Source organism: Bubalus bubalis, chromosome 18, assembly GCF_019923935.1.
Source record: "Bubalus bubalis isolate 160015118507 breed Murrah chromosome 18, NDDB_SH_1, whole genome shotgun sequence".
Taxonomy (NCBI): domain Eukaryota; kingdom Metazoa; phylum Chordata; class Mammalia; order Artiodactyla; family Bovidae; genus Bubalus; species Bubalus bubalis.
In genome coordinates this window covers 65,587,586-65,604,600 of record NC_059174.1, presented here as the reverse complement: position 1 = coordinate 65,604,600, position 17,015 = coordinate 65,587,586, and the positions used below count along the sequence as shown (strand labels likewise).

At 49.7% G+C, this 17,015-nt stretch overlaps 1 protein-coding gene across 1 annotated transcript; it reads right to left on the bottom strand.

Annotated features, from left to right (window-relative positions):
* Positions 1 to 1,079: 1,079 nt before the first annotated feature.
* On the bottom strand, positions 1,080 to 13,407 carry ZSCAN22 (zinc finger and SCAN domain containing 22). The gene is given in 8 exon segments (XM_006067265.4): positions 1,080 to 1,273; positions 1,276 to 1,491; positions 1,494 to 1,730; positions 1,733 to 1,883; positions 1,886 to 2,116; positions 2,118 to 2,257; positions 9,264 to 9,776; positions 12,731 to 13,407. Coding segments are annotated over 7 exon segments (1,488 nt in total). The 5' UTR covers positions 9,724 to 9,776; positions 12,731 to 13,407; the 3' UTR covers positions 1,080 to 1,220.
* Positions 13,408 to 17,015: the final 3,608 nt, after the last annotated feature.

The window sequence follows — 17,015 nt, the reverse complement described above, 5'->3', positions numbered from 1 at the left end:
GAGATGGTATAGATGACCAGTACACAATACACAACTGTATGGTGGGGGGTCAGGTTCACACGCCATAGAGTCATCAGAGAAACAGATGGAAGAAGGCTGATGCCTTGACAGGAACTTGTAACCCATTCAGGAAGCTTTGCTAGAAGGTGACACAGTGGAGAGCTTCCCATGACTGCGGAGACACGACCAGATTCGGGTTGTGGAAAGAGCCTGCTGGAGGCCCGTGGGAGAAGGAAACAATCGTGTGTGTGTATGTGGGGAGTGTATGTAAGTGGCATGTGTGGTGTGTGTGTTGGTTTGTGTGTGGTGTATGTGGTGTGGGGGAAATGTGTTTGTCTATAGTGTGCATGTGTGCTGTATGCATGTGGTGTGTGTGATATATGTATGTGCTGTGTGTATATGCACGTGGTGTGTGTGATATATATATGTGGTGTGTGTGTATGTATGTGGTGTGTGTGATATATGTATGTGCTGTGTATATGTATGTGGTGTGTGTGTGTGATGAAGGCAGGAAGGCGTCAGGAAGGAGACCCCCTGCTGGAATCCCGGGAACAGGGGATGTGGGCCCGCAGAAGGTAATGACGGTGAAGATGGAGTAGTGGAGGTAAAACCAGCAGCCTGACGACTGGTGGGCCGTGCACGGAGTGGGCAGGGAGAAATGGATGCTGTGCAGGGACAAGAGCACCCGCAGGGCGGGGAAAATGCCAGAGAGGCTGAGGGTCGGAGTGGGTCTCGTGGAAAAGGCAGCTCCCAGGCTGGCCTCGGAGTCGGACTTGAGCAGGCGGAGAGAACAGTGTGTGTGAAGTAGGTGGGCGCGGGCAGGCCCCAGTTACACAGGAGAGGGGCGGGCAAGGAGGGCAGCCACGCGGGCGTGTGAAGACGAGCCTCCCGCCCGAGCACCTGGGGGCCCCTGAGTCCTGAGAGCAGCGCGACCTGGGCTGTCCCGGCTTCAAGGATCAACGCACCCGCTGGATTCAGCTGTCCTGAGACGGCCCTGAGTGGGGAACGGAGGGCAGCCGGGGACTTCTGGAAGCTTCGCCGGCTGGCCTGAAGAGCCTCCCTCAGCGTCCCTGAATGAAGTGCTGTCCCCCAGCAGCCCCAGATTCTGCCCGTAAGCCCCTTGTCGTTTCGGGGACGCACCAGTCCCCAGTCCAGCTGTCCTGGCTCTTCTGGAATTCAGGTTCCTTGCCAGCGCTGCGCCGCGGCGGGAGGCGCGCTCGTCACTGGAGGACGCTGACGTGGAGGCGCAGGTGAACCATGAGGGCTGAGCTGCTTTCCCGCAGTCGTCGCACCGGTAGGGCTTCTCGCCTGTGTGCACGCGCTGGTGCTCCAGGATGGAGGAGCTCTGCGCGAAGGCCTTGGGGCACTCCCGGCACTGGTAGGGCTTCTCCCCGGAGTGCACCCGTAGGTGCCGCACCAGCGCCGAGCAGTTGCTGAAGGCGCGGCCGCAGGCGCCGCACTCATAGGGCTTCTCGCCGGTGTGCATGCGCTGTGCTGGGTCAGATGCGTGCTCTGGCTGAAGGCCTTGTCACACGCGTCGCACGTGTAGGGCCGCTTGCCCGTGTGCGTCCGCCGGTGCTGGCTGAGGTGGGTGCTGCGGCGGAAGGCCTTGCCACACTCTCCGCAGGCGTAAGCCTTCTCACCGGTGTGCACCCTCCGGTGCTGGCTCAGGTGGGTGAGCCGGCCGAAGGCCTTGCCACACTCCATGCATGCGTGGGGCTTGGCCCCCTGTGCATCACCCGGTGCTGCGCCAGGTGCGCGCTCCGGCCGAAGGCTTTCCCACACTCGCTGCAGGTGTAGGGCGTCTTGCGGGCCTGGCTCTTCTGGTGGGCCTCCGAGGGGCTCCGGAGGGTCTTCCCCCACTCTCCACACGTGGAGGGGGGCGGTTCCTCCCCGAGCACGTGCCTGGAGGCTCTGTCCCACAACCATCCGGTGGATCCCATCTTTCCTCAGAAGGAGTCTTCTCTCAGGAGGTGAGGTCTGGCCGCACGTGGGGGCTATCCCCCAAGGCACCAGCTTCACAGCTGGGCTGGGCTGGGGGAGCGTCCTTGTGAGGCCCTGAAGTTTTCCTGAAATCCATCTGGTGGGAGACAGACTGGGCCCACGTTTCCTCTGAGTCTGGCCTGCCTCTGTGGGCCGCCCTGGGATTCACAGTCATCACCAAAGGCGGCTCCCGAGGGAGTCCCTCCTCCCAGAATTTCCGCGGCCCTGTCCCAGGGCTCCAACTCCTCCAAACCACTCTGCTTACAGCTGATGTCTGTGAGCTCAGATCCAAGCGCCAAGCCTGCAACAGTTCAAACCACAGAGTCACCGCTTTTCTCATACCAGGCCTCCCCAACTCTGCCTCACCCTGGCCTCACCCTGAAAGGCAAGGTGTGGGCCACTCCTGACATGTGGTCCTCTCGCCAAAGAAAAGTTTCTCACTTGGTGTCTTGGATGGTGTCCTCCAACACCATCAACTACCTGCATCACACACACAGACGGCCAATGGGCACATGGAAGGGTGCGCATCATCGCTAATTACGAGAGAAATGCAAATCAGAAGTGAGATACCACTTCATGCTGCTCAGAATGGCCATTATCAAAAAAGTCTACCAACAATAAATGTTGGAGAGGGTGTGTAGTGGGAATATAAATTGACTTGGTCACTATGGAGAACAGTATGACATTTCCTCAGAACACTAAAAATAGTGTTGCCATATGACCCAGCAATCCCACTCCTAGGCATATGACCAGACAAAACTCTAATTTGAAAAGGCACCCCTGTTCATATTGTATTTACAACAGCCAAGACATGGAAGCAACCTAAATGTCCACTGGCAGATGAATGGATAAAGATGTGGTATATATACACAATGGAATATTACTCAGCCATGAAAAGAATGAAATAAAACCATGTGGAACAACATGGATGGGACTAGAGATTATCATACGAAGTGAAGTAAGTCAAAAAGAGCAAAATAAGTATCACATGATATCACTTATATGTTGAATCTAAAATATTGCACAGGGACTTCCCTGGTGGTCCAGGGGTTAAGACTCCCTGGTTCCACTGCAGGGGGCGTGGGTTCAATCCCTGGCCAGGGAACTGAGATCCTGCATGGCACATGTTGCAGCCAAAAAAAAAAAAAAAAAGACAAAAATGAACTTACCTACGAAATAGAAACAGACTCACAGACCACAGACATAGAGAACAGACTTGTGGTGGCCACGGGGGCGGAGGGGTAGGGATGGATTGAGTTTGGGGTTAGCAGATGCAAACTAGTATATATAGGATGGATAAACAACAAGGTCCTACTGTATAGCACAGGGACTATATTCAATGTCCTTGAATAAGACATAATGGAAAAGAATATGAAAAAGAATATATATGTGTGTATAACTGAATCATTTTGCTAAACAGCAGAAATTAACACAGCATTGTAAACCAATATATTAAAAACCCTGTGTTACAGGTTTCTAGTCACCCCTCACTCACTACCTCCCTCTCAAACCCTCCATTCTTTAAGGCTCCTGATTTTGTCTCAAATATCAGAAGGAAATCCCTGGGGCTGAACTGATCTGAGAGAGCCAGACGCCTGAGGACATGCTTCCGGGGCTGGCTCGAGCTCCATCCCACCCCCTCATTCCCTGCTGCTTGGACCTGGACGAGTCTGCAGAGGCTCAGTAAAGACTGGTTGGATGAGGGAATCAATCCAGGCTGCAGGAGACTTGCCCTTGAAGCCCAGGCAGATACCTGGGGCTGTGGGTGGTGGGTGATGCCCACCTGACCTCCCCGAGCCACCTTGGAACCCAAGGCCCACTCTTCATAATCTGCTGGGAAGGCAGTGCACACCTAAGGGGCAGCTGCAAGCTGGCCTGTGAATGGGGTAGGAGCGTGCCTGAACTGACCTGCTCTTGACGGGTGTGTACGGTCCGAGGATGCTTGACTGGGCATTGTTTGCTGGACATATTCCAGGAAGGGGGTGGCTGGAATAACTGTCGGTTAGGTCCACAGTAGTGCTCTAGCTCTGCCGCTGACCAGCTCCAACGGTTGGGCAGTCTTGCCCTCATTTGGGCCTCAGTTTCCTCATCTGGAAGATGGGATACTATACTGCTTGCCTCTCAGGGCTGCCGGCCATCATCAGGTTCTTGTTCTATGCTAGGCTCCAACTACCCCGGCTGATCCAGGGAGTTCGAAGCGGGGACGGTGTCGGCGAGGATCAGGATACAATAGCTTCAATTAGATATTAATTAGAGATATAAAGAGTAATAGAATGAGGATAGCTCAGTAGGAAAATTCAGTGGACAAAAGAGGCTGAGTAGCTTGGTTTGTGTGGGAGACCAATAAAACTTCAAGACAAGAAGTTTGCACCACTTACGTAGGTCGCAGGCATCCTTCTGTTCTCCCAAAGGAGAGGAGACACTGAGGCCTCCCCGGTCGAATATTAGAAGCCCAGGCATAATTAGTAAGCGTGGTGGGTTCCACGCTCCAGTTGGAGACTCAGCCAGAGTTTGAGAGAGAGAGAGAGAGACATGGGGAGACCAGTATTTCAAGAAACTGATCCCAATTCTTTATTTTCCATGGTCTACTTTTATACACTGAGATGTTATGCAAAAGTCATGCGGGGTCAGCAGTCCTGACTTTTATCAAAGTCAGGGGCTTCATACAAATGTATACAGAGGTCTTAGGGGTGTTACATCATCTTCTGGCCAGGGGGCCTGCTGACAATTTATGACCCTCTCCTTGTGACAGCGGTCAGTCAACCAGGACACTTATTTCTCCAGGGGTGATTATTCTTAAAAAAGACTCCACCTTCCGAAGGTACCAGTTACATTCCTATAGGGTGAGGGTGTAGTGAGTTTTAATTAAGGAAAGAATTTACTTAGCCTAAGGTCTAACGTGATTAATATCAAAGGTTAATACTTATTTGTTCTATATATTCATTAATGTGTGTAAGGGCAGGGGATGTGGAGACTTAGCAACAAACATTGGCTCAACAAATGAAAAACCCTTCACCAATACAATTTCTAATCAGCCCACTATACTTATACTAATGGTTTTCTAACTTCTCTAAGGAACCTGTTTTTAGAAGGTTTAAAGCATCTCGTGCCTCTCATGGTTGGGAGGCTGTGAGCAATCACATGTGGCCGGACAAGCCTGTCAGGCAGACTAGAGAACCTTCAGAGGAGTTTGTAGGTTGAAACACTGCTATCACGCCCAGGAATTATTATTAACTGGAGCTCTAAGTTAACTCCTTCTCCGAAAGAGGTGGTGGGGGACAGCCCCCCGTAAAGTCAGAGGTGTAGGTGAGAGCACAAAGTAGTAAAGTAGGCAGGCTCTGGTTATGGGGGTAGATGCTCGAGAATTTCCAGGGGGACTCCTGAGGCTCGATCCTGCCTTTGCCTATGTCAAGCCTCCTTCCTCATGACCTTTGCCACGGGCGGAGTACCTCACGCTGGCCCCCAACAAGTGGGTAACTTCCATTGCCTCGTGTAAGCTTCATTCTGCTCTCAGAAAGAGGCACTTTGACCACTGTGTTCCGGGCAAGGAAATGTATGCCCAACTGAGGGGAGGTCTTGAGTAACTGGTACAGGACCACATGATTAACACAGAGAGGTTGAGTAACTTTTACAAGATCACACAGCTAGCTAGTGGCCAAGTCGGGATTTCAGCTCTAGAATCGTCACCCCCTCTAAGCTGACTGTGCGTGCGTGCTAAGTCGCTTCAGCCCTGTACAACTTTTTTGCAGCCCTATGGACTGTAGCCCACCAGGCCCCTCCGTCCATGGGATTATTCCAGGCAAGAACACTGGAGCAGCTAGCCATGCCGTCCTCCAGGGCATCTTACCAACCCAGGGATAGAACCCTGCCTCTCATTTTTCCTGCTTTGGCAGGTGAGTTCTTTACCACTAGTGCCACCTGGGAAATCCCTAAGCCCACTCAGTTCAGTTCAGATCAGTCATTCAGTCGTGTCCGACTCTTTGTGACCCCATGAAACTCAGCATGTCAGGCCTCCCTGTCCATCACCAATTCCTGGAGTTCACTCAGACTCACGTCCATCGAGTCAGTGATGCCATCCAGCCATCTCATCCTCTGTCGTCCCCTTCTCCTCCTGCCCCCAATCCCTCCCAGCATCAGAGTCTTTTCCAATGAGTCAACGCTTCACATGAGGTGGCCAAAGTACTGGAAGTTCAGCTTTAGCATCATTCCTTCCAAAGAAATCCCAGGGCTGATCTCCTTCAGAATGGACTGGCTGGATCTCCTTACAGGCCAAGGGACTCTCAAGAGTCCCTTTGAACACCACAGTTCAAAAGCAGCAATTCTTCGGCACTCAGCTTTCTTCACAGTCCAACTCTCACATCCATACATGACCACTGGAAAAACCATAGCCTTGACTAGACGGACCTTTGTTGGCAAAGTAAAGTCTCTGCTTTTCAATATGCTATCTAGGTTGGTCATAACTTTTCTTCCAAGGAGTAAGCGTCTTTTAATTTCATGGCTGCAGTCACCATCTGCAGTGATTTTGGAGCCCCCAAAAATAAAGTCTGACACTGTTTCCACTGTTTCCCCATATATTTCCCATGAAGTGATGGGACCAGATACCATGATCTTCGTTTTCTGAATGTTGAACTTTAAGCCAACTTTTTCACTCTCCACTTTCACTTTCATCAACACAAGAGAAGACTCTATACATGGACATCACCAGATGGTCAACACCGAAATCAGATTGATTATAATCTTTGCAGCCAAAGATGGAGAAGCTCTTTAGAGTCAACAAAAACAAAACCAGGAGCTGACTGTGGCTCAGATCATGAACTCCTTATTGCCAAATTCAGACTGAAATTGAAGAAAGTAGGGAAAACCACTAGACCATTCAGGTATGACCTAAATCAAATTCCTTATTATTATACAGTGGAAGTGAGAAATAGATTTAAGAGACTAGATCTGATAGAGTGCCTGATGAACTATGGATGGAGGTTTGTGACATTGTACAGGAGACAGGGATCAAGACCATTCCCATGGGAAAGAAATGCAAAAAAGCAAAGTGGCTGTCTGAGGAGGCCTTACAAATAGCTGTTAAAAGAAGAGAAGCAAAAAGCAAAGGAGAAAAGGAAATATATAAACATCTGAATGCAGAGTTCCAAAGAATAGCAAGGAGAGATAAGAGAGCCTTCCTCAGCGATCAATGCAAAGAAACAGAGGAAAGAGTAGAATGGGAAAGATTAGAGATCTCTTTGAGAAAATTAGAGATAGCAAGGGAACATTTCATGCAAAGATGGGCTTGATAAAGGACAGAAATGGTATGGACCTAACAGAAGCAGAAGATATTAAGAAGACGTGGCAAGAATACACAGAAGAACTGTACAAAAAAGATCTTCACGACCAAGATAATCACGATGGTGTGATCACTCACCTAAAGCCAGACATCCTGGAATGTGAAGTCAAGTGGGCCTTAGGAAGCATCACTACGAACAAAGCTAGTGGAGGTGATGGAATTCCAGTTGAGCTATTTCAAATCCTGAAAGATGATGCTGTGAAACTGTTGTACTCAATATGCCAACAAATTTGGAAAATTCAGCAGTGGCCACAGGACTGGAAAAGGTCAGTTTTCATTCCAGTACCAAAGAAAGGCAATGCCAAAGAATGCTCAAACTACTGCAGAATTGCACTCATCTCACACACTAGCAAAGTAATGCTCAAAATTCTCCAAGCCAGGCTTCAGCAATATGTGAACCGTGAACTTCCAGATGTTCAAGCTGGTTTTAGAAAAGGCAGAGGAACCAGAGATCAAATTGCCAACGTCTGCTGGATCACGGAAAAAGCAAGAGAGTGCCAGAAAACATCTATTTCTGCTTTATTGACTATGCCAAAGCCTTTGACTGTGTGGATCACAAGAAACTGTGGAAAATTCTGAAAGAGATGGGAATACCAGACCCCCTGACCTGCCTCTTGAGAAACCTATATGCAGGTCAGGAAGCAACAGTTAGAACTGGACGTGGAACAACAGACTGGTTCCAAATAGGAAAAGGAGTATGTCAAGGCTGTATATTGTCACCCTGCTTATTTCACTTATATGCAGAGTACATCATGAGAAACGCTGGGCTGGAAGAAGCACAAGCTGGAATCAAGATTGCCGGGAGAAATATCAATAACCTCAGATATGCAGATGACACCACCCTTATGGGAGAAAGTGAAGAGGAACTAAAAAGCCTCTTGATGACAGTGAAAGTGGAGAGTGAAAAAAGTTGGCTTAAAGGCCCACTGGTGTTCCACTAATTCCCCCAACCCCTCCAGCCTTACCCTTTTTTCCTTCTATTCCAGAAACACTGCACCACCTGCTCTTCCTAGAATGCAACAGTCCATGTCGTACCACAGGGTCTCTGCCTCCCACCATCCCTCTGCCTGGACTATGGTTCTTTTCTACTGTTTCAGAGCCATTTTGCAGTTTCTCTGAAGACTCTCCTGACCCTACAGGAGGATGTGGCTTCACACAGCCAGGAGGTGGCAGAGCAGGGGTTGGATGTACCAAGACTCGAGGATTCTCTGAGCTCAAATTCCATGCTCTCCCTGTCCACGGCCCCCACCCCGGTTCCTGGCATGCCCACCCCACCAAATGCTACCATCAAGAGGGGCCAGGCGCTTCTGGGACACAGCCTTCACTCCCTGCCCTGGACTGTCTCAGGACTGGGTCCTCCTGGCGTCCCATGAGACCTCCCTGGGCTGCAACATCTGAGTGGATCTCTGAGCAACGGAGCCCCTCCTCTGACCTGGGGCAGGTCTGTCTTGACCCCAGAGGTCAGCACAGGGAGCGCTCCAAGGCAGAGCATCTGGACACATGGCATTTCTGCCCCCTCATCTGGCAGCAGCCTCCTGGTCCTTCTCTGGGGAATTCCCTTGCTTACATCAGTCCCTGGGGCTTTGGCCAGCCAAACACAAGCACAAGACCCCAATCAGTTCAGTGAGGCTCAGCTTGGGGATGGTTCACTTGTACCTATGGGGTTTCCACATGGATAAGATACAAGCATGAGACTGCTGGACCAACTATGTCTTAGGTAGCTTAAGAAGCTACTTAAGAATGAAGCTAACATAGGAAAACTCAACCGAGAAAGGAGAACAAGAGTCCTGAGGATGTCACCTGAGCTCCTCATACACAACCATGAAACCTCCCTCCTTGGCTTCTGTCAGTTGGAGCTTGGCTTTTGGTCACTGGCAACCAAAACAGAACTGCTTACTGAAGCGTGTGAGGGTTTTGGTGAGTGACCCCAAGTCCAAATCTACACCTGTACATTCCAGCCCAGGCTTTGCCCACAGTGCACTGCGAGCCAGCCGCCCCCCCTTAGCTCTCTTGTCCACTGCCCGAGTCAGATCCTCCACCGGCACAGTGGCCTCCTGGCCACTCCTGGGGAACTGAGCACCCAGCCAAGACTGAATCTCGGGGGGCAGCGCGCCCAGGAACTGCTCCAGCGCCAGCAGCTCCAGCATCTGCTCCCTGGAGTGCACCTCGGGCTGCAGCCACTGGCGGCAGAGCTCCTGGAGCCGGGCCAGCGCCTCGCGAGGGCTGGACGCCTCCTCAAAGCAGAAGTGCCAGAAGTGCAGGCGTGCAGCCTCAGGGTGGACGGTGCGGCCAAAGCTAGATTCCTGGACCTGGGAGAGGCTGGCCTCCTCCTCCTCCATCTTCACCCGGAGAAAGCCATTCTGTTCCCAGGGCACTGGGCTCAGGCAGCTCTTGGGCATGGCCATTGGGCAGCAGACCTTCAGTGAGACACAGGATGGCTGGAGCCTTGGAACTGGGTCTGCAGGAAGATCAAAACTTGGTCATCCCATGACCCTGGGTCCTGCCTCAACACAGATGATCAAAATATTCAGGACAATGCCCACTGGGTGCTGAGAACTTTTCTAAATGCTTGCAGAGAATAATTTGTTGAAAACTCACAACAAACTCAGGAGGTGGAAGCTTTATTTCCATATTATAGGTATGAAAACAGACAGAAGAGAAAGATTTAGCCAAAGTTTCCCAGACAGTGAAAGGGAAGGCTGTTGCTGAGCTGCAAACTCATGCAGCCTGACCCCTCAGACAGTCTGCTTAAGGCATACGCTCCTTTCACATACGGAGGGTCCGTCTCCTACCTCACACACACCCCAGTCCCCAGGGAGCCACAGGAGCATCCCCTTACTTTATTTGCTAATTATTTTGTAGCTTCTGAGATTAATACTTAGATAACTAACATTCAGCCTTTCTTTGCTAATATATGTATTTCAGGCTATAAATTCCCCTATAAACATAGATTTAGCTGTATACCCATAAGTTTGGTTTTGCACCTTCATTATCATTTAGTTAAAAATATTTTCTAATTTTTTTCTTGTGGTTTCTTCCTGAACCATGGGCAGCTTAGAACTCTGCTGCTTCATTTCCAAACAATCCAGAGTTTTCTAATTGTCTTTTTATTACCAATTTCCAGATTAACTCTGGTGTGCTCAGAAAATGTGTTTTGGTTAATTTTAATCCTTTGATATGTGCTGAGACTTGGTTTGTGATCTGGTGTATGGTTAATTGTGGTCAATGCTCCACAAACACTTAAAAATAATGGAAAGCCATGTTAGGTAAGTGACAAAAGACAAAACAGATAAACTGGACTTCATCAAAATTAAAAGCCTTTGCTATTTGAAGCACATCAAGAAGGTGAAAAGGGGAATTCCATGGCGGTCCAGGACTCGGTGCCTTCACTGCCCAGGCAGGGGTTCAATCCCTGGTTGGGGAATTAAGATCCTACAAGCCATGCAGCAAGGCAAAAAAAAAAAAAAAAGAAAAAGAAAAGAAAAAGAAAAGGCAACCCCAGAATGGGAGAAAATATCTGCACATCATATATCTGATTAGAGACCTGTACCTAGAACAACTCCATGATACAAAGACAAATAGTTCAAAATTAAAGAATGAGCAAGTGATTTGACCAGACATTTCTCCAAAGACATGCAAGTGGCTAAAAAGCACATGCTGCTGCTGCTGCTGCTAAGTCACTTCAGTCATGTCCGACTCTGTGTGACCCCATAGACTGCAGCCCACCAGGCTCCCCCATCCCTGGGATTCTCCAGGTAAGAACACTGGAGTGGGATGCCATTTCCTTCTCCAATGCATGAAAGTGAAAAGTGAAAGTGAAGTCACTCAGTCGTGTCCGACTCTTAGTGAACCCCATGGACTGCAGCCTACCAGGCTCCCCCGTCCATGGGAGTTTCCAGGCAAGAGTACTGGAGTGGGTTGCCAGTTCCTTCTCCAAAAAAGCACATGAAAAGAAGCTCAACATTATCAGCTACCAGAAAAGTACAAATCAACACCAAAATGAGATACCATTTTATACCTGCTAGGATGTAATACTCAAAATGACAGATAACAACTGTTGGCACTTAAGAAATGACCTTGGGCACAAGGAGAATTGGACATTAATAAAACAGGACCTCAATCCTGACACTTTTCAGTGGCAGCTTGTGATTTCTGGCAAAGCTATGCTTAGCCCCTAACTCCACTGGAAATCTCACTTGGTTCTCTTGTAACCTCGTCCTTTCCATTATCCCAATTTCTCAATTCCTCTGTCCCTGTTAATCTCTTGTTCTAAAGTCCCCCTTAGTCCTCCAGGACCCACTTTAGCTTCGTCTTCTCCAAGAGCTGGCCCAGCACCTGGGAGCAGGCTAAGTAGTCCCTTGTGTGCCCCGGGGCTCTGTGCTCGAACCATGTTTCCCCAGAGAGTTTGGGTATGCTGGGGACGCAGTGCCCACAGAAAGTGCACAGGTAACAGGTGCTGAGCAAATGGAGGGAACAGGAAAGGTGGAATCTGATACAGGGAATCATTGCTGGGGGGGGGGCGGGGGTTGGTGTGCAGAGTGGCCAACCTCCCTTTTGTATGCCTGAAACCACTTTAGGAAAATCCCTGATGATAGTATGAGATACATGGATACAGAGCATGCTCAATCCACTTCCAACTTTCTGACCTCACATACGGTTGAGAGCCTCTGTCCACAACTGCTTAACCAACTTAGGGGAGCAGTTCTTTCACTTCTTGTAATTACATTATTAGTACTTATTAGTACCTGGCCTGACAACAGGCCTGGCACACGGCAGACACGCAATAGATGCACAATCTGATGACTCCATAGCCATCTGCTGGATTTAAACCCATAGAAGGTGCTAGGACATCATCCCAGCTGGGTGACTTCAGGTCGCAGAATTTCAGCTGCAGACATGGCCAAGTGCAAAGTCTGTCACCTGCTTGGTAAATTCCCAAGCAAATCATCCAGGCATAGTCCCCCTGACAAAATCCCAGTCAACCCCATAGGTATATACGTATGCCCTACCTCTGGCAGAGTCCCTCAGTCGTACCCCAAAATACGCCCGGGGACCCAAGGGTTCCTAGTCACTCAGTCAGTCAAATAAACACACGGCCTTCACACCATCATTCCCACAGTGAGTCATAATCAACCTGCTTCAGCCAGTCAGATACACACTCTCAGTCACGCCTAAACTTATACAGTCACAGACACACCCTCTCACTCACAGCAGCACACAACCCAACGACAAAATCTCAAACAACTTCTTGGTCAGCTGCACACTTGATCGGGTCAGTTAGACATCCTATCAGCTGACCATATGATCAGCTGATAGGATGCTCCTCGTCTGTCAGTCAGAAACTCGAGTCAAGACGAGTCAGACACAAACAACTGGTCAGTCAGCCTTCATCGCAATCAGCTGGCCCCGCACCTGACCAGTGAGTTCCACACTGCGTCTTTCCGTCCGTCGGTCCACGCGCGGCTCGGGGTCGGCCCCTCGCTCCCCGTTCGCGCGTGCCGGTCCCCTACATCTCGTTCAGGCCACCGCAGGCGTTCGCGACTTCAGGGCCTCCAGTAGCTCCCCTCCAGCCGCAACCAGGGTGGGACCCCAACCCGACCCACCTCACCCGCCGGCGGGCGCACGCCTCCGGGAGGCGACGGGGAGGCGCTGCAGTGAGGCGCTGGCGCGCTCCAGCCGAGACCACAGCTCCTGGACTACGATTCCCAGAAGGCGCTACGTCGCCCGCCCCAGCAGCCCGAGTCACGTCGGGAGTTGTAGTCCAACTGGGTTCGTGAGCCGAGGGAACAGCGGCCGTGACTTTGTGGGGCTGGGGTAGGGGTGTGTATATGGTCCGGCCCGAGGGTGTGCGGAAGGCGGAAGCGTGCATGGTATGAGAGGTGTGTGTGAGGAGGTGCGGGGTGGGTGAGGAGATGACTGGTGTGAGGGCCGGGCTGTGAATAGAGGGCGGAGGGTATGTATCATGTATGTAGTGCATGTGGTCAACTTGGTTCGCTTTCCGTTTTATTTCCCCTTTGAAATGTTTTAACGGGTTTTTGAGCTATAATTCACCTCCCTTCGGTTCATCCTTCTGCTGCTGCTGCTGCTGCTAAGTCGCTTCTGTCGTGTCCGACTCTGTGCGACCTCATAGAGAGCAGCCCACCAGGCTCCACCATCCCTGGGATTCTCCAGGCAAGAACACTGGAATGGGTTGCCATTTCCTTCTTCATGGGTACAATTCAATGGTTTTTAGTTTCTTTACAAGCCTGTGGAATGATCACCACTTTTATCGCCCCCTCAAAAATGTGAAGAGAAGAGAAAAGCAAAGGAGAAAAGGAAAGATATAAGCATCTGAATGCAGAGTTCCAAAGAATAGCAAGGAGAGATAAGAAAGCCTTCCTCAGCGATCAATGCAAAGAAATAGAGGAAAACAACAGAATGGGAGAGACTAGAGATCGCTTCAAGAAAATTAGAGATACCAAGGGAACATTTCATGCAAAGATGGGCTTGATAAAGGACAGAAATAGTATGGACCTAACAGAAGCAGAAGATATTAAGAAGAGGTGGCAGGAATACACAGAAGAACTGTACAAAAAAGGTCTTTACGACCAAGATAATCACGATGGTGTGATTACTGACCTAAAGCCAGACATCCTGGAATGTGAAGTCAAGTGGGCCTTAGGAAGCATCACTACGAACAAAGCTAGTGGAGATGATGGAATTCCAGTTGAACTATTTCAAATCCTGAAAGATGATGCTGTGAAAGTGCTGCACTCAATATGCCAGCAAATTTGGAAAACTCAGCAGTGGCCACAGGACTGGAAAAAGTCAGTTTTCATTCCAATCCCAAAGGAAGGCAATGCCAAAGAATGCTCAAACTACTGCACAATTGCACTCATCTCACACACTAGCAAAGTAATGCTCAAAATTCTCCAAGCCAGGCTTCAGCAATATGTGAACCATGAACTTCCAGATGTTCAAGCTGGTTTTAGAAAAGGCAGAGGAACCAGAGATCACATTGCCAACATCTGCTGGATCATGGAAAAAGGAAAGAGTGCCAGAAAAACATCTATTTCTGCCTTATTGACTATGCCAAAGCCTTTGACTGTGTGGATCACAAGAAACTGTGGAAAATTCTGAAAGAGATGGGAATACCAGACCCCCTGACCTGCCTCTTGAGAAACCTATATGCAGGTCAGGAAGCAACAGTTAGAACTGGACGTGGAACAACAGACTGGTTCCAAATAGGAAAAGGAGTATGTCAAGGGTGTATATTGTCACCCTGCTTATTTCACTTATATGCAGAGTACATCATGAGAAACGCTGGGCTGGAAGAAGCACAAGCTGGAATCAACACTGCCGGGAGAAATATCAATAACCTCAGATATGCAGATGACACCACCCTTATGGCAGAAAGTGAAGAGGAACTAAAAAGCCTCTTGATGACAGTGAAAGTGGAGAGTGAAAAAGTTGGCTTAAAGCTCAACATTCAGAAAACTAAGATCATGGCATCTGGTCCCATTACTTGATGGCAAATAGATGGGGAAACAGTGGAAACGGTGTCAGACTTTATTTTGGGGGGCTCCAAAATCACTGCAGATGGTGATTGCAGCCATGAAATTAAAAGACACTTACTCCTGGGAAGGAAAGTTATGACCAACCTAGATAGCATATTGAAAAGCAGAGACATTACTTTGCTAACAAAGGTTCGTCTAGTCAAGGCTATGGTTTTTCCAGTGGTCATGTATGGACGTGGGAGTTGGACTGTGAAGAAAGCTGAGCGCCGAAGAATTGATGCTTTTGAACTGTGGTGTTGGAGAAGACTCTTGAGAATCCCTTGGACTGCAAGGAGTTCCAACCAGTCCATCATAAAGGAGATCAGTCCTGGGTGTTCACTGGAAGGACTAATGCTAAAGCTGAAACTCCAGTACTTTGGCCACCTCATGTGAAGAGTTGACTCATTGGAAAAGACTGATGCTGGGAGGGATTGGGGGCAGGAGGAGAAGGGGACAAGAGAGGATGAGATGGCTGGATGGCATCACTGACTCAATGCACATGAGTTTGGGTGAACTCCGGGAGTTGGTGATGGACAGGGAGGCCTGGCGTGCTGCAATTCATGGGGTCACAAAGAGTCGGATACAACTGAGTGACTGAACTGAACTGAAAGAATCCCCATACCCATTAGCAGTCACTCCCTATTCCCGCTGCCCCACCCCTGACACCCACTCACCTGCCTCCTGCATCTGTAGATGTGTGTTCTGTATATTTTGTCTAAATGGTCCCTTTGCATTTCCTGAGCACTGGTTGGCACACCAGGGACACCCTAATCCAAGGCGTCCTTCACTTTAGCCAACCAAGACCCACGTCCCTGTCAAGTGCTGGGCTTTGGCCTGTGAGTGGCACTGGCGGCCTTCACATATTTGGGTCTACTTGGCATTCCTGTGGTCTTCCGTCCCACTTCTACTTGGCATTCCTGTGGTCTTCCGTCCCACTTCTGTCTGCAAAGGCACAGCCCCAAAAATCATAACAATAAACCATGTCTGCAGAGCTCCATTTGCACACCAGGCACTTACTGACCCTGGTCAGTTCATCTAGATTGCCAACTCTGCCTGTGACCTTCTCCTTTTTTGCACCAACAGGAGGCTTTCTCTTTGGCAGCTCCTGCTTCCTACCCTTCAGCCCTGCCCTCTCCACCAAGTCCAACTTCACATCACTGATGTCTCATGGTACTTCCCTTTTTACCTCCCTGCCTCCAAGCTGAACTTGCCTCTCACCAGTAAAAGGAACCCGATTTTCTGGTTCCTGTTTTGTCACGTCTGTGAAGCGTCACGCCCTTTTCCTATTTTGCCGTGGGTGGGGTTAGCTCTGTTAGCTTGGCCTGGCTCCTGTCTAGAGGCTGTATTTGTTTCCTATTGCTACTGCAATCACAGCGTGCAGTGGCTCATAATAACAAATCTGTTATATTTCCGAAGGTCACAATCCCCAGAGGGGTCTCACTGGGCTAAAATCACCATGTTGGCAGGGCTGGTTTCCTCTAGAGGCCATAAAGAAGAAATCCATCTCATTGCCTCTTCCACCTTCCAGAGGCTACCTGCATTCCTTGTTCTGTGTCCCTGTCTTTCCTTCATCACTTCTTCTCTGACTTGAACCTATCTCCTGCATCTCTTCTTCACTTATGTGGACCCTTGTGATTACATTGGACTCACCTGTAATCCAGGATACTCTTCCCTTTTATGAATCTGCCTTTAGTGCAGTAGATGCAGGAGACCTGGGCTCCATCCTTGAGGCAAGAAGATCCCCTGGAGGAAGAAATGGCAATCTGCTCCAGTGTTATTGCCAGGAAAATCCCATGGACAGAGGAGCCTGGCGGGCTATAGTCCATATGGTTGCAAAGAGTCAGACACGGCTCAGCACGTACCCACACACTCATCCCTCTATCCAGCTGATCTTGGTGCCCTTTGCATCTCCACGTCCACGTGTGTGTTGTGCTCAGTCATTTCAGTCGTGTCCGACTCTGCAAACCCATGGACTGTAGCCTGCCAGGCTCCTCTGTCCAAGGGATTCTCCAGGTGAGAATACTGGAGTGGGTTGCCATTTCCTCCTCCAGGGGATCTTCCCAACCCAGTGATCAAACCAGTGTCTCTTGCATCTCCTGCATTGGCAGGTGGTGTTTTGTTTGTTTGTTTTTTTACACGACTGCCACCTGGGAATCTCCATG